A 27,337-nucleotide genomic window follows, 5' to 3' on the forward strand; every position below is an offset into this window, starting at 1 on the left:
TCATTTTCATAATAAAGCTGAAAATAAAGAAAATAAGAAAATAAAGCTGAATTTTAAGCTTTTTAATTTTAAGCTTAATTAATACTTTATTATTTTTTGAAGCATAAATATATAATTTCTGAAAAGGTAATTCGTAAAAAATTCATAAAGAAAATATTTATAAAAAAAAATATATAAATTGCAGTGTTTTGTGTTTTGTGAAACCTGAGCACAGTTTTAATATATATATATATATATATATATAACATTTGAAGTGTTTTATACATTTTTTAATTATAGTTTGTTTAATCCTCGTTTGTTCATTCATTTATTATTTATAGATTCCCATACAGAGATCTGTTTTTCTGATTCCATACTTTGTTGTCTTGGAAGATATCAGTACAATTTATATATATATATATATATATATATATATATATATATACACAAACTTGGTACATTTACAGGAAAACAACGTTTTTCGCATACAGACGTCAATATTGTCGCAACACGGATCCGTGAAAACGACTAAAAGCGCTGTATTATTGATGCCAGGCCAGTAGATGGCGCCGTCACTTGCTAAAGAAACACTCCTCGCCTATAAACTGAACGCACGTAACCTACACGGTACACGTGCACGCCCTCACCTCTTTCACAAATTCATGGAGACGACAACTGTATGATTTACAAAACGTTCCACTTTGAAACCCGTTTCCTTCCAAGTTTACGCAAAACTTGTCGTTGTTGTGTAAATGAACGGCTGAGACACAGTTAAAAAAGTTTTCAGTTGAAAAGGTTGTCATGCAAACTCCAGCCCCTCCCCCCAAATCTGTTGTGCGTGTGAGGCGAACATACTCGCGGTGTTCTTTCAGGTCCTCTGAGGCCGTTTCTCTGGAGATTAACCTGACTGGATCTGGCAGAAAGAGACGAGCGCTACTCTTTTTGTGTTCGCGCTCGAGAGAGAGAGAGAGAGAGAGAGAGGGAGAGTTAGACTCATATTGATTACTCCTAATTAGATTCCTATCAAGTCTGCTGGGAATTGAGTTCCGGCACTTTTCCGAAAGAAAAGAAAAGCCTCCACTCCTCTATATGAGGCTGGCTAACTTCATTTGAGAAGCCCCAAGAACAAACTGTGATTTGATTACGGTGAGGATTTCTTGTGTCTAATTACACGCCGCCCCTCCCCCCCCGACATCAGTCAGCTCAACCCTTCCCGTGCCGCGTTCGGGCCGGCGGCTGCGGTCTGCGGGAGGAGTTCAGAAACCTGTGAGGAAATGCCATCTTGATGCATCTCTGTTCTGCGGTCGAGCTATTAGCAGAGATTAGACATCGACACGGAGGAGCGCTGCCCGCTTTAAATGACCAAACGGATTGTTTGCCGGCTCAAATGTCGCCCGCTATTGACAGCCGACTCGTTCTTGAGACGTTTGAAGAACACCGTGCAGCAAAAGTCGGTCTGAAACCGTCGTTTCCCATAATGCATTGCAGTGAGATTGATGCGACTGGACGGGGATTGTCTTCATGGGGAAACATGAGTTTGTCGAGATGCATTGTCGTTTTAGCACTAGCCAGGAAGATTTACATGTGAATTTTACAGTCTTTGGATAATCTTAAAGAAAGTCCATAACCTCCCTTTTTAAATCTATATAACCAGATGCACCATTTTTGTAATAATCATAAATGTTTCTTGAGCATCAGATCATCATATTGATGTGAGTGTAACGAGAGTGATTTCTGAAAGATCATGTGACACTGAAGACTGGAGTAATGATGCTGAAAATTCGGCTTTGATAACAGGAATAAATGTAAAAAAAAAATTAAAAATTGAATTGTAATAATATTTCACAATATTAATATTTTTTACAGTTTTTTTGATCCAATAAATGCAGCCTTGGAGAGCAAAAGAGACTGATTTAAAAAATAAATAAAATAAATATTGCTGGGGAAAGATTAATCACATCCAAAATAAAAGTTTGTGTTTACATAATATGTGTGTGTGTACTGTGTATAATTATTTTGCATATATAAATACACACGCATGTATGTATTTATTAAGAAATTTTTACAAGTTAATACTGTGTGTGTATATATATATATATATATATATATAACACATTTATTGAATATACATGCATATTTATGTATTTATGTATAGAAAATAATTATACATAGTACACACACACACACACACACACATTATGTAAACACAAACTTTTATTTTGGATGCAATTAATCTTTGCCCAGCACTCTAAAAATAAAGAATTTCACTCTGAAACAGATCGTTTTGTGTGTGTGTGTGTGTGTGTCGTTACTGATGTGGTATTCATAACGGGCAATAAAAGGTCAGCCGTGTGGATTAAAATGAAGGATGGTTAGCGTGCGCTGTGAAGTGCACACATGTAGCCGGATCATTTCTGTGGTTAAATGTTCCCGCGGCGTTCGGGGAAGACCGGCGGTAAATTACTGAGTTCAGACTGATCTCCATCTGTGTGTGTGTGTGTGTGTGTGTGTGTGTAAATCTCTCAGGTCTTCTTCTGGCCATTACCTGAGCGTCTCTCTCAGCCCTGTTGATTGCTACTGTCAGCATCTGCTGATTTACACACTCCGACTGCTAAACCCTCCTCCAGTCTATTCCTCCATCCATCTGTCCATCCTCTGTCTCTCCATTCACTCATTCAGTCTCTCTCACAGTAGATGAGGGGGCTGCAGTTCCTCTGAGTGACCAGCAGGAGTGCAGCGAGTCACAGGCATTTACTGTCATAATTAAATGTGCAATATGTAAGAATTTTGTATCGAAATATCCAAAAACCACTTGCACAGTGTCATATATTTCTTTCACTTGTGTACCTCTATAAATCTAAATGTTTCCAAGAATTTGTAAATTCAGTAAATTTATTGTTATTATTATTATTACATATTTTATAACTTTTTATCTATTCATAACTAATGAACTAGTAATCATGTCGTTATTATCATTGTTATTAATAATAAAAATGAATTATAATAAATACTACTTTTACTTTATTTTGATGTTATCTAGGGATGCACCGAAATGAAAATTCTTGGCCGAAACCGAAAACCGAAAAAAAGGAAACCAAGGCCGAAAACCAAAACACCAAAAGAAATTATGCCAATTATTAGTATCATTGCATTTATGGCTATGACTGTGTACAAACTTTACTAAAATCAAGGCATTGCAATTGCATAAATTAATATAACATTTTCAAAGAATAAATCAATTACAAATTATGCAAATATTTATTTAGCACAATGCACAGTATAAAGTAAAATTCAAACTAAAATGTTTAACTTGACCCCCATCATGTGTACACTAAATAATAATCTACTGGCCTGCAGAAAGGTTTTAAAATGAAACGTTCTCTCAAAAACAAAGCCGAGCGCAAACTTCTCATCACACTAGCACCCAGTTTGCACGTCTAAATTAGTTACATTTTAAAAATTTAGCATACAATAGCATAAAAAGCCTTTTTAAATGAACAATGGTCCATGTTTAATACAAATGTACATGAAACTTAATGAAACATGTTTAGTGAATGTAGAAAATATTTAAGAGAGCATTAATTTAGTTGTATACATGCATGTTCCCATATACATTATTTTTTTGTAATGTCACAAGTAATAATCTCAGGGTTTACTGGGTTTTACATGATTATTTTTGTATTGGTGGTGGAATACTAAAAAATAAACATTGTCATGTATTTATCTTTCTTCTTCTCACCGATTCCTGATGGTTAGAGGACAGTTACTGAGTCATCCCCTGTCGTTTCAAGGAATAGTACAACGGAGAGCGCGTCAAGTATTAACGCCTCGACCGTTTGGAGCGGTGCGCGCGCTGTCTGTGGAGACTTGCGCTGCCTTGTTTACTTTCGCCTGCCTCCGCAGCGCGAGTCTTATTTATAATTTTTAATTGTTTCATCCACCTATATCTGCTCTAAACAATGCGTGCCGCCATGACGACGACTCCGGTTGCGAGCGGGTCAAGAGCGGTGCCTGCGCTGTCTGTGGAGACTCGCGCTGCCTTGTTTATACTTTCGCCTGCCTCCGCAGCGAGAGTCTCCACAGACAGCGCGCGCACCGCTCTTGACCCGCTCGCGACCGGAGTCGTCGTCATGGCGGCGCGCATTGTTTAGAGCAGATATAGGTGGATAAACAAGGTTTCCGTCTCATCGCGGGTTCAGATACACTGAAATACGTCCACACCGCAGACATGTTGCTTCAGACAAGCACGTGCAGGTCGCGGTTTCTGTTTGCGTCATCACAACATTTTGGCCGTATTGTTTCGGTGATAAAAGTCTTTCGGCCGAATATTCGGTGCATCCCTACTGTTATCAATCAACCTGTCTGTCTGTCAGTGTAGTTGATGGTCAGTAATGGGAGTATCCGCTATGTTAGTGTTAGTTAATGTGAGTATCTGTGATGTCAGTGTTGGTAATGTGAGTATCCGTGTTGGTAACGTGAGTGTCCGTCGCGTCAGTGTTGGTAACGTGAGTGTCCGTCGCGTCAGTGTTGGTAACGTGAGTGTCCGTCGCGTCAGTGTTGGTAACGTGAGTGTCCGCCGCGTCAGTGTTGGTAACGTGAGTGTCCGTCGCGTCAGTGTTGGTAACGTAAGTGTCCGTCGCGTCAGTGTTGGTAACGTGAGTGCCCGCCGCGTCAGTGTTGGTAACGTGAGTGTCCGTCGCGTCAGTGTTGGTAACGTAAGTGTCCGTCGCGTCAGTGTTGGTAACGTGAGTGCCCGCCGCGTCAGTGTTGGTAACGTGAGTGTCCGTCGCGTCAGTGTTGGTAACATGCGTCAGTGTTGGTAACGTGAGTGCCCGCCGCGTCAGTGTTGGTAACGTGAGGTCGCGTCAGTGTTGGTAACGTGAGTGTCCGTCGCGTCAGTGTTGGTAACATGCGTCAGTGTTGGTAACATGCGTCAGTGTTGGTAACGTGAGTGTCCGTCGCGTCAGTGTTGGTAACGTGAGTGTCCGTCGCGTCAGTGTTGGTAACGTGGTAACGTGAGTGTCCGTCGCGTCAGTGTTGGTAACGTGAGTGTCCGTCGCGTCAGTGTTGGTAACGTGAGTGTCCGTCGCGTCAGTGTTGGTAACGTGAGTGTCCGTCGCGTCAGTGTTGGTAACGTGAGTGTCCGTCGCGTCAGTGTTGGTAACGTGAGTTTCGTCGCGTCAGTGTTGGTAACATGCGTCAGTGTTGGTAACGTGAGTGTCCGTCGCGTCAGTGTTGGTAACGTGAGTGTCCGTCGCGTCAGTGTTGGTAACGTGAGTGTCCGTCGCGTCAGTGTTGGTAACATGCGTCAGTGTTGGTAACGTGAGTGTCCGTCGCGTCAGTGTTGGTAACGTGAGTGTCCGTCGCGTCAGTGTTGGTAACGTGAGTGTCCGTCGCGTCAGTGTTGGTAACATGCGTCAGTGTTGGTAACGTGAGTGTCCGTCGCGTCAGTGTTGGTAACGTGAGTGTCCGTCGCGTCAGTGTTGGTAACGTGAGTGTCCGTCGCGTCAGTGTTGGTAACATGAGTGTCCGTCGCGTCAGTGTTGGTAACGTGAGTGTCCGTCGCGTCAGTGTTGGTAACGTGAGTGTCCGTCGCGTCAGTGTTGGTAACATGCTTCAGTGTTGGTAACATGAGTGTCCGTCGCGTCAGTGTTGGTAACGTGAGTGTCCGTCGCGTCAGTGTTGGTAATGTGTGTGTTTATGTGTTTGTGTACACATTTATGTATGAACGTAGTGCCAAGGTTGTTTTGATGTGGATAAGAGAGGAGTAGATAGAGCCTGAAGCACACAGCTACATCAACAGAGGAAAAAACAGGTCAACAGCTCAGGGAATAGAGAGAGAGAGAGAGAGAGAGAGAGAGAGAGAGAGAGAGAGTCTATCTCTCTTTGTGTGTGTGTATGATGTTTTGAGTTGTTGCCAGGGTGTTACTATGGTGTTCTGCAGTGAAGGTTTGATGGAGTGCATTGCATTATGGGATACAGTACTTCTCATAGTGTGCTTGGTCTATTGTGTCACTCTGATGGACAGCTCCTCACCCTCACAACACACACTTACTTTATATCACAGCAGTATTAATGAAGGTTAAAGGCAGAAACACGCAGAGCTGTCAGAGTCTGCCTACTCAGAGTCGTCAATCACTGATTACGATCTTCAGTGAAGGACAAACGTCATTCAGAGACACCGTCTCGCTTCTTTTGTTGCTTCATCAGTGTCAGGAACTGCAGTTTTAGCACTGCACAATGATGAGGTGGTCCGTGTGTCGAGTAGATGAAATTTAGTCAGTGCGGCACAACACAAAAAACACTAATGATGCTGAGAATTCATGTTTTGAATATTTAAATATATTCTGTTATGTCAGTTTAAAGTTCACTTAATGAGTCAAGTAATTAAGTAACCAATGGAGTGACATGAGGGTGGGGGGTTGGGGGGGCACTGTTTATCTGACCAATGACCTTTCCAGCATCAGGTTCAGGTTCGGCTGGTGTTATTATGAGATGCTTCATATACCACACACACTCACACAGGACAGATTTATAGCTCTTCAATTCACACACTAAACTCGTCCTGCGAGAGGCGGGGACTCTTTACTGTTCTGCGGATGATGCTTTAGATATGGCCGCACATACCTTCGTCATTTTACAGCCTCTTTCTGACCCTTGCAATTAAACACTGTTTTTGTTACTGTACCTTTAAGACTATGCAAATCACCTCTGTGTACTGGAGTTAGAGCTGCACAATTAATCGTTAAAAGATCTCGACCTCGATTCAGTAATGAAACAAGTGAAGTATTTCTGAGTGAGTTATTGAATTATTCCTTCAAGAGCTTCATTCAAAAACACTGATTCATTCAGTAATGAAACACGTAAAGCATTTATGAGCGAGTTATTGAATCATTCTTTCAAGAGATTTGGTCAAAAACACTGATTCATCAAGTGAAGTATTTATAAGTGAATCAGTGTATTATTCCTTCAAGAGCTTCATTCTAAAACACTGATTCATCCAGTAATGAAACACGTGATGCATTTGTGAGTGAGTTATTGAATCACTCTTTCAAGAGATCTGGTCAAAAACACTGATTCATCAAGTGAAGTATTTATGAGTGAATCATTGAGTTATTCCTTCAAAAACACTGATTCATCCAGTAATGAAACAAGTGAAGTATTTATGAGTGAGATATTGAATCACTCTTTCAAGAGGTTTGGTCAAAAACACTGATTCATCGAGTGAAGTGTTTATGAGTGAATCATTGAGTTACTCCTTAAAGAGATTCATTCAAAAACACTGATTTATCCGGTCATGAAACAAGTGAAGTATTTATGAGTGAGTTATTGAATCACTCTTTCAAGAGGTTTGGTCAAAAACACTGATTCATCAAGTGAAGTATTTATGAGTGAATCATTGAGTTATTTCTTCAAGAGCTTCATTCAAAAACACTGATTCATCCGGTCATGAAACAAGTGAAGTATTTCTGAGTGAGTTATTGAATCACTCTTTCAAGAGGTTTGGTCAAAAACACTGATTCATCAAGTGAAATATTTATTATTCCTTCAAGAGCTTCATTCAAAAACACTGATTCATCCAGTCTTGAAACAAGTGAAGTGTTTATGAGTGAGTTATTGAATCACTCTTTCAAGAGAGCTGGTCAAAAACACTGATTCGTCAAGTGAAGTATTTATAAGTGAATCATTGAGTTATTCCTTCAAGAGATTTATTCAAAAACACTGATTCATCCAGTAATGAAACAAAAGAAGTATTTATGAGTGAGTTATTGAATCACTCTTTCAAGAGATCTGGTCAAAAACACTGATTCATCAAGTGAAGTATTTTTGAGTGAATCATTGAATTATTCCTTCAAGAGATTCATTCAAAAACACTGATTCATCCAGTCATGAAACGCATGAAGTATTTATGAGGGAGTCATTGAATTATTCCTTCAAGAGATTCGTTCAAAAATAAGGGTTAACTTATGTTAGGAACAATACCTTAACGTTTTGTCCGAACCTCTAGTAAATGACATGTTATTTTGTTTAGTTGTCTCTGTTTTTAATCAAACAAAATCGTGATGATCGATTTAAGCAGAATCGTGCAGCTCAAACTGGTGTATTTCATATTCTTTGTAGAAGGTCAAGTTTCTGAATACTGAATTAGGTGTTTATTTTGCATGTAAATGTGTCCGGTCATATGTTAATGAGCTTGTTGTTATGTTATAAATATAATCATGATGATTTTTGGTTTTATGGTTTAGATTCAGTAGATGTTCTTGAGTTTCAGCGGTGTAAACGCACAGCTATGACAGATCTGTTTATTAAGGCGATTATTGGATATACCTCGACGACTATTTCCGCCTACATAAATGAATGTGTGTTCTGCTGTTAGTCAGCATTTATATTAATTTCTGTGCGGGACGAGAAACAATCATTTACAATATGTAAACAGTGTTTACCGTTCCTCACACACCTTCCGGAGCGGCAGGGAGTTTATTGGCCCTTTGAGAGCCGAGAGAAAATGAGACGCGTCTTTGCTCATTACTCTGCTGCTTCAGAAAGACATGAGGAGGAAAACAGGGAGAGAGAGAGAGAGGGATGGAGGGAAAGAGTGATGATGTGGAAGAGAAAACAGCATCAGCTTCTGCCTGATGATTTAAAGAGACTCTGAATGAAGAGTTTGAACCAAACACACACACACACATACACTTGTTATTGTATTCCTTATATTAATATGCAATTAAAAATAAAAATACTAAAAATGAATAACAACAAATACACATTTATTTATATGAATTATTATGTATAAATGTATTTTTATTATTATTTAATATTATTTAATCATTACTTGTATACTTAAATATTATATTAATTACAACATGTTAATTTTTATATATATATATATATATATATGCGTGTGTATGTGCGAAATTGTATTAATTATGTTATAAATAAATAATAATTACATAATTATACATATATACTTATATATGACATTTTCTTCAGTTATCATAAAATATTGTTGATATTACAATTATTTAATATTATTTAATCAGAACTTGTATAATAAATATTATATTAATTACAATATATAATGTTCATTACAATATATAATGTTACATATATATGTATAAATAATAAATGCATGTTTAAAATATATGCAAATTTTTGAAGTATCATATAAAACTTTAGTTCCTAATTAGTTTAATGACGGATTTTTAATTTAGTATTTTGTCCAGAAGAATTTTGTACTTACAATTACAAAAAAAAACAAAAAAAAACTGATGCAGTTTTGCTTCTCAAATAAATATAAGAATTCAAGAATACTTAGACATTTTAACTGGAAAATAAGACATAAATAATAATTAGTGTGTAATGATGCTTGACGCAGTCGGCTTCACTAATGAAAAGCTGAGTTGATTTCAGGTCTGTTAATTTGTATCGTGTGTCTCGGCTTTAGTGGGAACTCAGCTGAAGTGTGTGTATGTGTGATCTGTGTCTCTCTTTCATAACACTTACAGGAGAAGGAATAACTAATGATTCGCTCTGACGTTCAAACGATTACACGACTTGTTTCCGAATGATTCCCAGCGCTCAGATGTTCCACATCTCCCGACAAAACATCTACACAAGGAGAGAGAACAGACAGTAAAGATACGAGCGGAAGCGCTTCAAGCTGCGTGGACCCGAGCACAAAACAGATGTTCAAAGGTGTGTGAGGGCTTTTTTCTTTGTACAGTGTGCGTCGTTGCCCGAAGAGAAACTCTCAAACAGGATCTGACATCAAACGAGTCCTTCTTGAAGATCAGAGCCCGTGAAACCCTCTTAAGATGGAGACGAGATCTTCTGTGCCGAGCAGAAACTGAGTTCTGGATCTCAGTGACCTAGGAAATACAGACTATTTACAGGGTTCAATCAAGGTGCTTAAAGGGATACTCCACCTCTGGAAAGATGAATGTGTATTTAAAATGGGTCATTTATGTAGAAGTAATGTGAAATTATTTTAGAATTTGGAGCTTTCTAGACTGAGAAAAGCCAGACAATGTATTTTTGGCTTATGTGGATGAAGGACAACAACTCCCAGAATGCACTTGAATGCCCTAGGAGGCCACGCCTACTGGTAACAGAGCGCAGTAGATAAACAACAAGTCTAGGTTACTAGCGAGTCTCCGTGATGAGTCTGCCCGAAAATTTGTTTCGAGATCGCCCAAAATGTCCGAGATTCGGCTTTTGCGTTCGACAGTCGCCATTCATCATGTTTACTGTGGCGAGCAGGTTAATCAGGTTAAATAATCAGGTTCATTAATCGCTAGTTAGCTATGTCATTAATGCGATTAATCACAAGTTAACTATGTCATTAATGCGATCAATCGCTAGTTAACTCATTATTGCGATTAATCACGAGTTAAGTATGACATTAATGTGATTAGTTGTGAGTTAGCTATGTCGTTAATGCGATTAATTGCGAGTTAACTATGTCATTAATGCGATTAATCACAATCTAACTGTCATTAATGTGATTAATTGCGAGTTAACTATGTCATTGCGATTAATCACGAGTTAACTGTCATTAATGCGATTAATTGCGAGTTAACTATGTCATTAATGCGATTAATCACGAGTTAACTATGTCATTAATGTGATTAGTTGTGAGTTAGCTATGTCTTTAATGCAATTAATCACAATTTAACTGTCATTAATGTGATTAATTGCGAGTTAACTTTGTCATTGCGATTAATCACGAGTTAACTGTCATTAATGCGATTAATTGTGAGTTAACTATGTCATTAATACGATTAATCACGAGTTAACTATGTCATTAATGTGATTAGTTGTGAGTTAGCTATGTCTTTAATGCGATTAATCACAATTTAACTGTCATTAATGTGATTAATTGCGAGTTAACTATGTCATTGCGATTAATCACGAGTTAACTGTCATTAATGCGATTAATCACGAGTTAACTATGTCATTAATGCGATCAATCGCTAGTTTGTCATTATTGCGATTAATCACGAGTTAAGTATGCCATTAATGTGATTAATTGCAAGTTAACTATGTTGTCAATGTGATTAATCACAATTTAACTGTCATTATTGCGATTAATCACGAATTAAGTATGCCATTAATGTGATAAATTGCAAGTTAACTATGTTGTCAATGTGATTAATCACAATTTAACTGTCATTAATGCGATTAATTGCGAGTTAACTGTCATTAATATGATTAATCACAATTTAACTATGTCATTAATGCGATTAATCACGATTAAATAATTGTTTGACAGCCCTACTATTTACCTTTTAATGTGAAAGATAATACATATATTGTTAAATAAGAGAGATGTCTGGTTAAAATCCTTGAAAACTGCAAAAAGTAGTGCTTGAAAAGTCCTTGAAAGTCCTGCAATTTAATTTTACAGTGTCTGTATTTAACCCTTTAATAAAACCTGTTACCTGTCATATTCTGTATCTTAAGCCCTCTAAATGATCGATAAGACATTTATTGGTCACTTGGATTCTTTAGACACAAGAATCTAAAAAAAACACATTAACGTTCCCATTCACGTGATCCAAGTTGAGCGTTTCGAACGAGCTATTCTTTCATACGCCTCTATCAAAAGAGTGACAAAACTCAACAAAAACATGCAGGAGTTTCCGACAGGACGACTACAAGACTACTAAATCGGATCAGAGAGAGAGAAAGACAAAAAACAAAAACAAAAAAAACAGTGAAGTCATAACAAAAATGAGCCTCGCACCAAACGCTCCGCTGTCGTTAAATCAATAAGTCGTTATCTTTAATGGGATAAGCACTTTGGAAACTAATTGAAAACGGCTCCATTTACCTCGCTAGCCCTCTTAATGCAAACAACACTGCAGTTGTGAGAGAAAGAAAAACACTGGCTGTGTCCTGGGGTCTGAACGTGCTAATTTGTTAAAGCGTTTGTTTTGAGATCTCCGTCTACGAGGCCCTGAGGTCGAGCGAGTAACGATTCCCTCACAGGCTGCGGTTCAGAGGGAGAGCTTCACACGCGGCCCGTGATCGAGGCGCTGTTAGACGTCTCACCCGGCGCTGTAACGCCATCGCTTCTGAGCAAACCAGAGGGTACATGCTTGGATTGGATGCGAGTGTTTAAGCCGCTGCATGCCGGCTGCTGGCGTCTCAAGTGTTCCGATCCATAATGTAATGGCGAACATCACTTATCTGACAGGGCGGCTTAAAGAAGATATTGATTTATCTTTAAGCAAATGTTCTTAAGCTAAAATCCAATCAAAAGCTTTAGTGGCAGAGAGCCAGTGAAACCACAGAGTGCTGGAGAATACCATCCCAGACCGGAAGTGGACGATTCCAGAGGGAAACATGCAGAAAATAAATTCTCTCTCTCTGTCTGTCTGTCAAACTGTAAATGTGTCTGTCTATCTGTCTGTCTGTTGATCTATCTGTCTGTCTGCCTGTCTGTTGATCTTTCTCGCTGTCTGTATGTTGATCTATCTGTCTATCTGTATCTGTCTGTCTGTTGATCTGTCTATCTGTATGTTGATCTATCTGTCTATCTGTATCTGTCTATCTGTCTGTCTGTCTGCCAAACTGTAAATGTGTCTGTCGAACTGTCTGTTGATCTGTCTGTCTGTCAGTGTTTGTCTGTCTCTCTGTTGATCTATCTGTATCTGTCTGTTGATCTTTCTCTGTCTGTGTTTGTCTGTCTGTTGATCTATCTGTATCTGTCTGTCTGTTGACCTTTCTCTCTGTCTGTCTGTCTGTCTGTCTGTCTGTTGATCTATCTGTATTTGTCTGTCTGTCTGTCTGTCTGCCAAACTGTAAATGTGTCTGTCGAACTGTCTCTCTGTTGATCTTTCTCTCTCTGCGTTTGTCTGTCTGTTGATCTTTCTCTCTCTCTGTATGTCTGTTGATCTATCTGTCTATCTGTCTGTCTGTTTATCTTTCTCTCTGTCTGTCTGTCTGTCTGTCTGTTGATCTATCTGTATCTGTCTGTCTGTTGATCTTTCTCTCTGACTGTCTGTCTGTTTATCTATCTGTCTATCTGTGTCTGTCTGTCTGTCTGTTGATCTTTCTCTCTCTCTGTCTGTCTGTTGATCTATCTGTCTATCTGTCTGTCTGTTTATCTTTCTCTCTGTCTGTCTGTCTGTCTGTCTGTTGATCTATCTGTATCTGTCTGTCTGTTGATCTTTCTCTCTGACTGTCTGTCTGTTTATCTATCTGTATCTGTCTGTCTGTCTGTTGATCTTTCTCTCTGTCTGTCCGTCTGTCTGTCTGTTGATCTTTCTCTCTGACTGTCTGTTGATCTATCTGTATCTGTCCGTCTGTCTGTCTGTTGATCTTTCTCTCTGACTGTCTGTCTGTTGATCTATCTGTATCTGTCTGTCTGCCAAACTGTAAATGTGTCTGTCGAACTGTCTGTCTGTCAGTTGATCTGTCTATCTGTCTGTCTGTTTGTCTGTCTGTCTGTTGATCTTTCTCTCTGTCTGTATGTCTGTCTGTCTGTCTGTCTATCTGTATCTGTCTGTCTGTCTGTCTGCCAAACTGTAAATGTGTGTCAAACTGTCTGTCTGTTTATCTGTCTCTCTGTCTGTCTGTTGATCTGTCTGTATCTGTCTGTCTGTTGAGCTTTTTCTTTGTCTGTCTGTCTGTCTGTCTGTCTGTTGATTTATCTGTCTATCTGTATCTGTCTGTTGATCTTTCTCTCTGTCTGTCTGTTGATCTATCTGTCTATCTGTGTCTGTCTGTCTGTTGATCTTTCTCTCTGTCTGTCTGTTGATCTATCTGTCTATCTGTATCTGTCTGTCTGTTGATCTTTCTCTCTGTCTGTCTGTCTGTCTGTTGATCTATCTGTCTATCTGTGTCTGTCTGTCTGTCTGTTGATCTTTCTCTCTCTGTCTGTCTGTCTGTTGATCTATCTGTCTATCTGTATCTGTCTGTCTGTCTGTCTGTTGATCTATCTGTCTATCTGTGTCTGTCTGTCTGTCTGTTGATCTTTCTCTCTCTGTCTGTCTGTCTGTTGATCTATCTGTCTATCTGTGTCTGTCTGTCTGTCTGTTGATCTTTCTCTCTCTGTCTGTCTGTCTGTTGATCTATCTGTCTATCTGTATCTGTCTGTCTGTCTGTCTGCCAAACTGTATGTGTGTCTGTCGAACTGTCTGTCTGTTGATCTATCGGTCTATCTGTGTTTGTCTGTCTGTCTGTTGATCTGTCTGATGATCTATGTGTCTGTCTGTCAAACTGTATCTATCGAGCTGTCTAAGCTGCTGTCTGTTGAACCGTCTGTCTGTCTGAACTGTTTGTCTGTTGGTCTGTCTGTCTGCCAATCTGTCTGTCAAACTGTTTGTCTGTCTGTTGAAATGTCGAACTTTCTGCCTGAACTGTGTCTATCTGTCGATCTGTCTGTTTCTGTCAAACTGTCTCTCTCTCTCTCTGTGTCTGTTGAAATGTCGAACTGTCTGTCTGTCGATCTGTCTGTCTTGCCTGTCTGAATTTCTATCTGTCAATATGTCTGTCTGTGTGTTTGTTGAACTGTTCGTCTGTCTGAACTGTCTGCCTGTTGGTCTGTCTGTCCGTCGATCTGTCTGTCTGTCTCGTCATCTTGAAAATGTTCAATCTATATCTGATTGGAATCAGTGAAGTGTAGAATGTATACATGTTCACTATAGGCAAATATGAGTGTTGGTTTCTTGTTAGTTTGTTGTTGTGATTTGACTAAATGTGGGGCTGTCGTCCTTGAAGAGTAGAGCAGTCCGAGCTTGTGCGTTTAGCGTCGAGTCCTGCTCGCAGGGACCATGTTTCAGGTGACCTGTTCTTCCACGGGCCCTCCGAGACTCCAGGGTCCCCCGGCCCGTGTGTGGGAGTGACAGCGTGCCTGGTGTGAGCATGTATGTGAATCAGGGGGCTAGGGCACCATCTGTTTGATGTGAGCGCTAATGGACCCAAGCAATTACGCTTGACTTTCAGTGGACGAGCGGCTAATGCTAATGTCATGAGACATTAGCCCTGGATGTGTTTACAGGTAGATGTTGCCTATTAGTTTTAATGACCAGCAGCGACTGAACACGACCCAGGCTGTTGACCAAACCCCACTCGTTACGAAGGCACGAGGTTAACGGCCGCCATCGCTATAGCAAAACATGACAGCAGAATGCTGATGCTTTCTTCTCACTCTCGTTGCAATGCTGAGACCAAGGAAACGGTCTAGCTAAGTTAAGGAGAGCGGTGTAATGCTAAGACTTCAGCTCCGTACCCTTGAACGAGTCTCTCTGCTTAAATTAGCTGTGCAAATCGCTAATGTGAGTAATGGAATTGCGTGTTGAGAGCGCAAATAAATGATTTAATGCAAATCTTGAGCATCACTCCTACTGCCAATTAAGCTAACCGGTTTTAGCCGTAAGTGATTTTATTACATTAGCACGCCGCGGCTCTGACTGCATTAGTGACGGTTTAATCAGTCAGTAATCAAATTAGCGCGAGTGACAGACGGAAGAAAGAAGCCGAGCACCTTAAGCTCACACCTGCATGGCTCGCCAGGGAAATACACACCCTCACACTATCACATGACTCCACAGCTACACAACTACACACGTGATGCCTGACTTTGATTTTCAGCATCTGTCAGGTTTTCTGTCTGTCCTTGTTGATAATTTTGCTAATTTTGTTGCTAAAATGCTACATGCATGAAATAAAATGCAAGTAATCATAAAATTATTCGTTTTTAGCATTAGCAAAACGGTATAATAGCAAAACGATACAATTTTGTCACTGCATTGTCACCATTTATGTACAACTTTTTCATTACTTTTAAAAAAAAAACCTAAACTGAAATTTCAAAAAAATGTAAACAAATTTTTTTTCAGCTAGTTGCCAGTGAAACATGTTTAATTTGAAGTATTTAATTAAAACTAAACACTAAAACTTCTAACACTATATAGGCAGAATGATAAAACGGACAAAAACACAACAGAATTACTATTATTTTACTAAAATTAAAGTGAAAATGTAATTCTAAAATGTAAACAAAAACTATAATAGTATATCAATCAGAATAAAATAACTCAGTTGGTGTGCAAGAGATTAATTATTTAAAGTATTAGTCTAATTTATTACAATCATGAAACTTATACAATTCAATAATTTATTAAATGTTTTATAAAAAATATATTTAAACACCTTTAGGAAATCAGTTTCTTTTTCCCCCCCCCAAATTCTGTTTTACGTTAAATTAACGAAATGTGGACTGTGCCACTCATTCACACAGACACCTGCAGATTTTAAAGGGATACTTCAAGATTTAGCATTAAGCTTTGTATTAGTATTTAGTATTTTTGAATTACCGTGAATTATCGTTTTTGAATTACGAATTACCAAGAATCGTTACTTTGCATCATCTGAGGATTTTGTGTCCAGAGGCTAAAGACTACAGTCAGTATTCGGGGCTGTCCCGCATGTCCTCAACCCGTCCATAGAGGGCGATCTCACTCACAGAATGAACACATAGTGTCGGCCATCTTTGTTTGGAAGCTAAGCTAGCAGGCTCTTGTTCTGTGAAGAAAGCTTTTGCTTTCTGCAGTCGCCATTCATTGTTTACATGCACAGCTTTTGTTTCGATCTAACTGAATTCATTCCGATTGGTGAATCTGAATGTAGTGTTTACATGAACGATAAACAAGTGATCAGTTGATGTGCGTTTTAACATTGCTAAGAAAATTCCCGCTCCTCCGTGAGAGATACGAGACCTTTGCGTCTCACAGGTGTCTCTCAACGGTAATCACGCCACCGGCCTCGCGCCGTTCTCCTGCGGCCCTCACTCGTCCGCGGACATGAATGCCGACTGTCGAACGCAAAAGCCGAATCCCGGACATTTTGGGCGATCTGGAAACACATTTTCGGGCAGACTCATCACGGAGACTCGTTAGTAGCCTAGACTTGTTGTTTAACGACTGCGCTCTGTTACCGGTAGGCGTGGCCTCCTAGGGCAGCGAAGCAAGTGCATTCTGGGAGTTGTTGTCTTTCAACCACATAATCCAAAAATACATTGTCTGGCTTTTCTCAGTCTAGAAAGCTCCAAATTCAAAAATAATTTCACATTTCTTCTACATAAATGACCCATTTTAAATACACATTCATCTTTCCAGAGGTGGAGTATCCCTTTAAAAGAGATTTAAAGGAGTAGTTCACTTTTGAAAAAACTTTTGCTGATAATTTCCTCACCCCCATGTCATCCAAGATGTCCATGTCTTTCTTTCCTCAGTCGAAAAGAAATTAAGGTTTTTGATGAAAAAATTCCAGGATTTTTCTCCATATAATGGACTTCAATGGGAACCAAACGGTTCAAAGTCCAAAAGACAGTTAATAACAGTTTCAGATGCAGCTTCAAATGTCTTTAAACGACACCAGACGATGAATAAGGGTCTTATCATGCGAAACGATCGGTTATTTCAAAACTTATTCCAAAAATGTAACTTTTCTAAGGACAAATAGCCTTGCTCTATTTTGTGAGGCGCGTTTGTAACGTCACGTAATACGTAATTACGTTCAAAAGGTCACGGCCGACGTAGCCGAAAGTACAGAGTCAGTGTTTACAAGTTGAACGCATAGGTTGAACGTGGAAACTAACTCAAACGCCGTTTACAAAAAAAGGAATTAAAAGGTAAAACAACGATGTCGGACGATTTTGACTCTGTACTTCCGGCTACGTCGCCCGTGACCTTTTGAACGCAATTACGTAATACGTGACGTTACAAACGCGCCTCACAGAATGGAGAAAGGCTAGCATTTGTCCTTAGAAAAGTTACATTTTTGGAATAAGTTTTGAAATAACCGATCGTTTCGCATGATAAGACCCTTATTCATCGTCTGGTGTCGTTTAAAGACATTTGAAGCTGCATCTGAAACTGTTATTAACTGTCGTTTGGACCTTGAACCGTCTGGTTCCCATTGAAGTCCATTATATGGAGAAAAATCCTGGAATGTTTTCATCAAAAACCTTAATTTCTTTTCGACTGAGGAAAGAAATACATGGACATCTTGGATGACATGGGGGTGAGTAAATTATCAGCAAAAGTTTTTTCAAAAGTGAACTAATCCTTTAAACCGTCTTTTTGTGCTTTAATAAACACACACACACACACAAACACACACACATTTGATTTATAGTACAAGCCCTATCTTTTATATATATATATATATATATATATATATATATATATATTCATCAATATTATGCCAAATTCCATTCCATTTTTGTGACTGGATTCTGTGACTCCACCCACATTGCAATACAGAAAACATATGCCTGTTAAAATACACCACTAGACTATCTGAAGACACAGATATGCCAAAACTCTCCAGATCTCCAGCGTCTCGTTTACCAAGCGACGAGTGACCCTCCTGTCACGATCAGACTAATAAACATAGATGAAACTCAATAAAGACCAGGATGCGAGTGTCAGTCGGTCTGGTTTTGAGGTGGTGGTTGTTGTCGAGTGAAAGTGGAGTCTCTCAGAGCTTGATGTGTGAAGCTCCGCCAATCGCCCAGAGCCATTCTCCAGATTCTCGCTTTCAATCTTTTTGTCGCCGCTCGAGTTTATTGGTTGCGGTGCGCATTTGTGTGTTTGCCCGCCGGCCATGACGGGTTTTAAAGACGCAGACGTCTGATGAATGAAGCTGGGCTCTGACAGTGGTGTTCATGAAGAAGTGTTTCAGACACTCAAACGACTGGAACTGCTAAACTGTGTGTTCACTGCAGGTTTCTGGCTGGTTTAAGCTGGTACATAGCATTCGATACATCATATCACACCCAGGGTCATTCAGTCAGATTTCAAAGGGTCAAAAAATGTGAAATCAAACCGATTTGGATTTTGGATTTTGCTAAGATCTTCTTCTGAAGACAGACACACATAATTAGGGAAGAAAGCCTAAATGGGGTCAAGAGAGATTTGGAGCCAGATTACAGGGGGGTAAAAATGACTTTAGAAAGATGGCAGCATCGTTATTTTATTATTACATGGAGATTAGTAGGTATGCTAGTGAAATATGTTGACTTTAGCGATCTTTGTTGGATTATATGTCAACGGTGAGAGTTCAAAAATGGGGAAAAGCACTTTTTTGCCTCAAGTATGCATGCCAAACGCATATTAAAGATGACACTTTTATATGTTCGGTTCATATCCATTATTTGTTTTACTCAAACTAACGAGCTCTGTTTGACTTTATTTTAACAAATATCCTTTTAGATTCTGGTTCTTAACAAACTATTTTTCCCATCTTCGTTTTAAAGGCCCTCGATGGTTCAATCTTAATGCGGTTCCATGAGAAAATTAATAGATTGTACACATGGTCAAAAACCAAATGTGGGTCACTTTTGCACACACTTTTAAAGAACAAATATCATTGAAACTAGAAATGTATATTGTTCCCCTCTATCAAAACAATTGCGTTCAACACATTTCTCTGAGTGCCAAACATTCACGGAAATGATCGAGTCGAGGCACATTAACTTGCTCTCGAAAGTGTATTTATAATCTCTATTTGAAGCACTTTAATGGATATTTGGGGGATTGTGTTCATTTTTACAGCATCTGAAACTAGCAAGAAGTTTAAATAGGCAGTCTCCGCGTTGGCATCCCTAAATCTTTGGGATTAAACCATTCGGGCGCTTAAATGGAAGATACCAAAAGAAAAGTTTAGGAATTAGAGTCTAAATTATATCTATATTAAAATTTCTGCACCCAAACACAAAAGTTGTGTGTGTAAGCATAGAGACATCCCATCCGAGCATGTAACCCCTAACCTTAGTGATTACCCTGGCAACAGCACCCCCAACCACACACACACACACACACACACACACATCAGGAAAAATCAATGTAAAGCATCTCAATTAATCTGGAAGGGTCATTGATTAAGAGTTTAAAGTTGGTAAACAACCTCATCTGTGTAAAAGCCCTGGTCAGTTCATCATCACAAACACAAACATGCACGTCTGTTCATTCAATTATATTAAAATCAGTTTTATAAATAAATATATATATATTGATCATTACCTAAGTCATTAGCTTATCCCTGATTGGTGGAATTGGGGGGTGTTACAATCACATATAGTCTATATTTATTTCATTGTTATTTAGTATAATTCAATTTAATGAATAATATTGTAGATTATGGTGGTAATGATCAAATTAATAACTATTTATGACAGATATGTATCCCTCCCATGGTGTTTTGCATTATGTATGTGGCCTCATTAGTGTTTTTATGATTAAAATCAGACAGTGAGAGAAATATTAAAGGATACACGGTAGATTGTATCCCTGACGGTTTGATGTTTGTGAATGTTTCATCCGCTTGTTTCTTTTTATTCTTCTTTTTTGTGTGGTAAATGAAGGAAGCAGAGAGTGAAGGACGAGAGAACGGGTTCATTGCAGCTTTAATAACGCGTGCAGTAGAGGAAACGAACCGTTTTCTGGTACACACACACACACTCACTCGCACATACACTCAATCGCACACACACAAACACGCACTAACGAATAAGATGTCAAACGTTCTTATTTTTTTAATTTATATGGACTTGTATTCAGTATTTGTCCGTTTTTTTTCACAGGATATTTTCTCTTTTTCAAGACATGATCACTTATATGTGTGTGTGTGTGTGTGTGGTGGCTCTTGAGGTCAGCATTACCCTAAGTGATTAGTGAGCTCCAGCCACACACACACAAACACACACACACAGTCTCACTGCGGCAGCTACTACAAGCATCGACAGGCTCGCTCATCTCTCTCTCTCTCTCTCTCTCTCTCTCTCTGTAGCGTTTAATCGCAGTGTTAATATTTGATGCAGTCGTTGCAGGAGGCTGTCGAGTCTGCAGAAAGAGACGAAAAACTGCACACACACATCACATAAAACAACTGAAACGGCCTCAAAATCCACCTGGAACGCAGCGGCTCGAGCAGAACACACAGAGATTGTCAGAAATGCCTCTGAAATGAAGATCAGTCTTTGACGTGTTCATATTGAACATGTGCTCGTGTCACTAGTTGTGGTACTCTACACTAAAAAAGAAAAAAAAATTAGGTGTAGGATTTACTTTCGCTCAGTAATCGGTTCGCGAGTGAATCGACTAATAATTCGAGATGTTGAATTAAACGTGCAGTTTTGAAGTAGAAATTGTATTTTCTTGTAAAACGTACTCCAGTGATCTTTTAGTTTCATTCACAACTCACTGGATAAAGATGGCGTGTGTGTTTGTGGTGTAATAGACACCCTGACTCTTGGCGAATGCATCTCTGTAATGGCCGTTTTGCTCTTAAATAATGCATGTGCTGTCGGCACGAGTGTGTGTTTCTCTCTCTCTCTCTCTCTCTCTCTGTGTGTGTGTTAATGTTTTTGTCGAAGGCCAAAAGTGCTCCCTAATATAGTGAAATATCATAATAATGTGCCGTCGCTATTTCACTATGTCCATTTCTGTCTTTAATCTGATTGAAAGTCAATAATAAAGTGGAATAGTATGCATACGATGATGAACTACAACAAAACTAAACGGGCTAGGCTATCTGTTAGAAATTTGATGTATTCATGCCAATGTTTGAATAGCCTGTAGTGAAACTTAAAAACGAGACCTGTTGTTTTCAACCCAAGGGCTGGTTCATGATTAATTTTTACTATAGTACTAGCTTTTTTAATTATTATTTTACCTCATGCATAAATGAATGTTTATCCTCAAAACTACCCAAACACTGGTTTGTTATATCTGACCCAGGAACTGGGTTATACAAAAACTACCCAACATTGGGTTGTTATATCTGACCCGGGATCTGCGGTAGTTACGGAAAAACTACCCAAACACTGGTTTGTTATATCTGACCCAAGAGCTGGGTTACACAAAAACTACCCAAACACTGGGTTGTTATTTATGACCCAGGAGCTGGGTTACACAAAAACTACCCAAACACTTGTTTGCTATATCTGACCCAGGAGCTGGGTTACACAAAAACTACCCAAACACTGGTTTGTTATATCTGACCCAGGAGCTGGGTTACACAAAAACTACCCAAACAATCAGGTTGTTACGTCTGACCCAGGAACTGGGTTATACAAAAACTACCCAACATTGGGTTGTTATATCTGCCCCGGGATCTGCGGTAGTTACGGAAAAACTACCCAAACACTGGTTTGTTATATCTGACCCAGGAGCTGGGTTACACAAAAACTTCCCAAACATTAGGTTGTTACGTCTGACCCAGGAACTGGGTTATTTAAAAACTACCCAACATTGGGTTGTTATATCTGACCCGGGATCTGTGGTAGTAACAGAAAAACTACCCAAACACTTGTTTGTTATATCTGACCCAAGAGCTGGGTTACACAAAAACTACCCAAACACTGGGTTGTTACTTATGACCCAGGAGCTGGGTTACACAAAAACTACCCAAACACTTGTTTGCTATATCTGACCCAGGAGCTGGGTTACACAAAAACTACCCAAACATCAGGTTGTTACGTCTGACCCAGGAACTGGGTTATACAAAAACTACCCAACATTGGGTTGTTATATCTGACCCGGGATCTGCGGTAGTTACAGAAAAACTACCCAAACACTGGTTTGTTATATCTGACCCAAGAGCTGGGTTACACAAAAACTACCCAAACATTGGGTTGTTGCGTCTGACCTAGGAGCTGGGTTAAACAAAAACTACCCAAACGTGTTGTTACGTCTGATCTAGGAGCTGGGTAACACAAACACTACCAAAACACATGTTTGTTGCGTCTTGACCAAGGAGCTGGGTTACACAAAAACTACCCAAACACTTGTTTGTTATATCTGACCCAGGAGCTGGGTTACACAAAAACTACCCAAACACTGGGTTGTTATTTATGACCCAGGAGCTGGGTTACACAAAAACTACCCAAACACTTGTTTGCTATATCTGACCCAGGAGCTGGGTTACACAAAAACTACCCAAACATCAGGTTGTTACGTCTGACCCAGGAACTGGGTTATATAAAAACTACCCAACATTGGGTTGTTATATCTGACCCGGGATCTGCGGTAGTAACGGAAAAACTACCCAAACACTGGTTTGTTATATCTGACCCAAGAGCTGGGTTACACAAAAACTACCCAAACGCTGGGTTGTTGCGTCTGACCTAGGAGCTGGGTTAAACAAAAACTACCCAAACGTGTTGTTACGTCTGATCTAGGAGCTGGGTAACACAAACACTACCCAAACACTGGTTTGTTACGTCTGACCCAGGAGCTGGGTTACACAAAAACTACCCAAACGTGTTGTTACGTCTGATCTAGGAGCTGGGTAACACAAACACTACCCAAACCACTGGTTTGTTACGTCTGACCCAGGAGCTGAGTTACAAAAAACTACCCAAACACTGGTTTGTTATATCTGACCCAGGAGCTGGGTTACACAAAAACTACCCAAACGTGTTGTTACGTCTGATCTAGGAACTGGGTTAAACAAAAACTACCCAAACACTGAAAAAATAACACAAAATGTACCCAAAAGGCTCAACCCAGGATTTGGGTTGAAAAAATAGCCCAATTTTTTTGAGTGTGTGTTGTCTATGAAAGCCCGTAGACTGATTTTTATGCTCGTTTTTGCCTGAAAATAACTTGTATGACAGTTGTATGAGAAACAGCTGAGAACCTGTGTGTGACTCTTTGTCTTGTGTTTTGTGGTCAGGTGGTGTGTGTAAGTCGACCGGTGTCGCTCGGGTGTACGGGAGGGTCCTGACCGATCACCTGTGGCGATTGGGACTGCCTCTCTTCAGCACACAGGTGAGAGCGGATCTGTGTGTGTGTGTGTGTGTTGATACAGTGTGGTTTGTTTGTGCGTCCGTGATTGATATGAACAGGTGGATTTGTGCTTGACTTGATGACATCACTTCCCCAAGCGTTCAATCACAGTGCGAGTGGCGTCGCGTGTTCGACTGAGCGCCGAGCAGGTGTGTGTGTGGAGGGTAAATATGCTTTCGGGATTCAGTTCAACACAGTGATGTGTGTTGATGTGATATATGTGTGCGATGCTGTTTGTTGATCCTGAGAGAAACAACAGGTGCGATTCGTAAAGTTGAAGAGATGATCAGCTGTTACCCGCCAGGCAAACGACTCTTGAACGCTCGGTGTTCATGCGATCAGCATTAGAGCTGGCCGAATGCTCGAGTTCAACTAATGCAACACCAGAGCCTTTTATTATCACACACTTATTGTAGAATCAGACTAGAGTTTGAAAATCAAACCAGTCGGAGAGACGAGTTAGATTCGGACTAGTCAGAGAATCAAACTAGACCCACAGTTGAAGAATCAAACTAGAGTCAGAGATTAATGAATAAAAGAATCAAATTAGAGAATCAAATCAATATAGAGAATCGGTGAATCAAATTAGAGAATCAAAATAGTCAGAGGTTCAGAGTGGAAGGATCCAACAAGAGTCAAATAATCAAACTAGAGTCTGAGATTCAGATTAAAGAATCAGTTAATCAAATTAGAGAATCAAAAAAGATCATCGAATGAACAGTGTCAGAAGAATCAGAGACAGAGAATCAGAATAGAGTCTAAAAATCAAGAGTCAGAGATTCTGAGTCAAAGAATCAAACTGGAGTCAGAGATTCAGAGTCAAAGAATCAGACTAGAGTCTAAAAATCAAGAGTCAGAGATTCAGAGTGGAAGGATCCAACAAGAGTCAAATAATCAAACTAGAGTCTGAGATTCAGATTAAAGAATCTGTTAATCAAATTAGAGAATCAAAAAAGGATCAAAGAATGAACAGTGTCAGAAGAATCAGAGACAGAGAATCAGACTAGAGTCTAAAAATCAAGAGTCAAAGAATCAAACTGGAGTTAGAGATTCAGAGTCAAAGAATCAGACTAGAGTCAAATAATCAAACAGATTAGAGAATCATAGATTCAAATTAGAAAAAAAATTTACAAATCTAATAATTTTATAGAGTCACTGAATCCAATTAGAGAGTCAACAAGGGTCATATAATAAACAGAGTCGAAGATTCAGACTTGAGTTGAAGAATCAAACTAGAGTCGAAGAATCAAACTTGTATCAAATATGCAGATTAGTTAATCAAATTAGAGAATCAAATCATTTTAGAGAATCAATGAATCAAATTAGAGAGTCAAACAAGGGTCAAAGAATAATCAGAGTCAGAGAATCAGACTAGAGTCTAAAAATCAAACTGGAGTCAGAGATTCAGAGTCAAAGAATCAGATTAGAATTTAAAAACCAAACTAGTCAGAGTCGAAGAATCAACCTAGAGTCTGAGATCAGAGTCGAAGATTCAGACTTGAGTCAAAGAATCAAACTTTTGTCAAATATGCAGATTAGAGAATTAGAGAATCAAATCATTTTAGAGAATCAATTAATCAAATATGAGAGTCAAACGAGGGTCATAGAATAATCAGAGTCAGAGAATCAGACTAGAGTCTAAAAATCAGAGATTCAAAGTCAAAGAATCAGTCTCTGTAAATCAAAGAGTCTAATAGCAGAGTGATCGGAGAGTCAAATTACAGTTGAAGATCAAACTAGATTCAAATGTGAATCAATTTGAGTATCAAACAGGAAGAAAGAAGAATCTGAGTCAGATAATCATGCTAGCAGTTTGAATCTTCAACTCTAGTTTGAGTCAGAGATTCAGATTAGAGAATCAAACTAAACCCAGAGAATCAGACTAGAGTGAAAGAATCAGATTGTCCGGATTCGTGTGGTGTAAATCAGGACACACACAACACCACGTTTATTTTCCTCGCGTGTTCACATCAGCCGTGAGACAGAGAGAGATAAAGTGAGGCGAGTTTAGATCTGAACTCAATGTATTTTTTCCCTCTCGTAGTCTAATTATCATTTCTAAAAAAAAAAAAAATCTTCCTCAGAGGTCTAAGAGAGATGCAAGAGAGAAGGAAAAAATGACCACAGATAAAAATCCAATTAAAGGAGACGGCGGGCTGCAGAAGAGTGCGCTGGTGTTACAGTGCAGCCTGTGTGTGTGTGTGTGTGTGCAGCGTTTATCTGGCACAGCAGCAGATTCCGTGTGTGTGTGTGTGTGGTTTGTAGGCTGGTTTTTAAAGTGTGTCCTGCAGGCAGATATTGATGACCTGTTTTTAAAATGTGCTGACGCAGCGGTGATGAAACTAGCGTCTCGTGGACTTCTCACTCACTCCGTTTCTCTTTATATAAAGGGATTGAACTGACTTTAGGGGGGATTTGTAGAACACATCTAGGCCACATTTCATCCCCACATCTGAAAGAGAAATGCTGAATTATTAATAAAACAAAGCCTGTCTTGAAGACCAGTACCATTTTGTGTGTGCGTTGTGACATTTTATCACATTTCCATGTGAAATCTCATTACTGTAATGCAGAAATTCTACTTTTCCCAGTTATTCTTATAGGAGATTCTCATTACTGTAATGCAGTATTTTTTTTTTATTAATTCCAATACTTTTGTTAATTTTTAGCACTATTACAGTAGTAATGAAAGACACAACAAATGCAACCATGGTTTATAAATGCTTATAAATTAAATTACATTTTGTGTTCATAGTACAGTAGTAGCATACGTAAATAGTATTTAGTGTTAAATGTGTGTAATGGTCATGAATATTAAATATTTTCTTGTAAAACATTTGCAAAATATGTTAATGCGAATTAGAGGTTTTTGTTTTTGCATTACATTAAGAAAAATATTTGGATTAAATTTTGTGGTGATAAGTCACAATGAAGTTGAAAAAAGTAATGGCTTTTAAAATATTTTCCTGCAATATATATATATATATATATATATATATTTTTTTTTTTTTTGCAATTTTTATTTTACAGTAATGGGGTTTTTTTGCATTGCGTTAGTAAAAAGTTTTCATGAAAATAATTAATAATAATGATAATAATAATAAACTTTTTGCGATTTTTACTTTACAGTAATGTTTTTTTTTTTTGCATTGCGTTTTTCAAAAGTTTTCATGAAAATAATTAATATTAATAATAATAATAATTATTATTATTATTATAATAAACTTAACGGAAGTTGTAATATTTTGCTAAATGACATTTTTTAGCAAAATATATCATATAATATATATATATATTTGTTGTTGTTGTTGTCCACATTACAGTAAGGCGAATTCGATTTTTTTTTTCTTTTGTTGCATTACTTTAATTAAACTATGTGCTTAATTGTCATAAAAACGATGCAATTATTTAACAACAGTAATAATAATAATAATAATAAAATTAGTTTTTGTTCTAAACATAAAATGTTTTCTTGCAAAATATAATATATAATTGTATCACAATTATTTTTATTTTTTATCACAAATTTGGGTTGAATGTCATAATGTAAAAAA

General features: G+C 38.6%; 1 protein-coding gene across 4 annotated transcripts in view; it reads left to right on the forward strand.

The window, feature by feature from the left end:
• rbfox3b (RNA binding fox-1 homolog 3b) overlaps positions 1-27,337 on the forward strand; it is a 329,672-nt gene that overhangs the window by 157,146 nt on the left and 145,189 nt on the right. For 3 of the 4 annotated variants that reach the window (XM_089128114.1, XM_039667225.2, XM_089128113.1), the window contains exon 3: positions 23,671-23,765. The exons of the other annotated variant lie outside the window; for it this stretch is intronic. In XM_089128114.1, the coding sequence (XP_088984240.1) occupies positions 23,671-23,765 (95 nt within the window). The remainder of the gene's footprint in view (positions 1-23,670; positions 23,766-27,337) is intronic. 4 annotated transcript variants of the gene reach the window in all.

Source organism: Pimephales promelas, chromosome 3 (genome assembly GCF_988280905.1).
Source record: "Pimephales promelas chromosome 3, fPimPro1.hap1.1, whole genome shotgun sequence".
In the NCBI taxonomy this organism is placed as follows: Eukaryota; Metazoa; Chordata; class Actinopteri; order Cypriniformes; family Leuciscidae; genus Pimephales; species Pimephales promelas.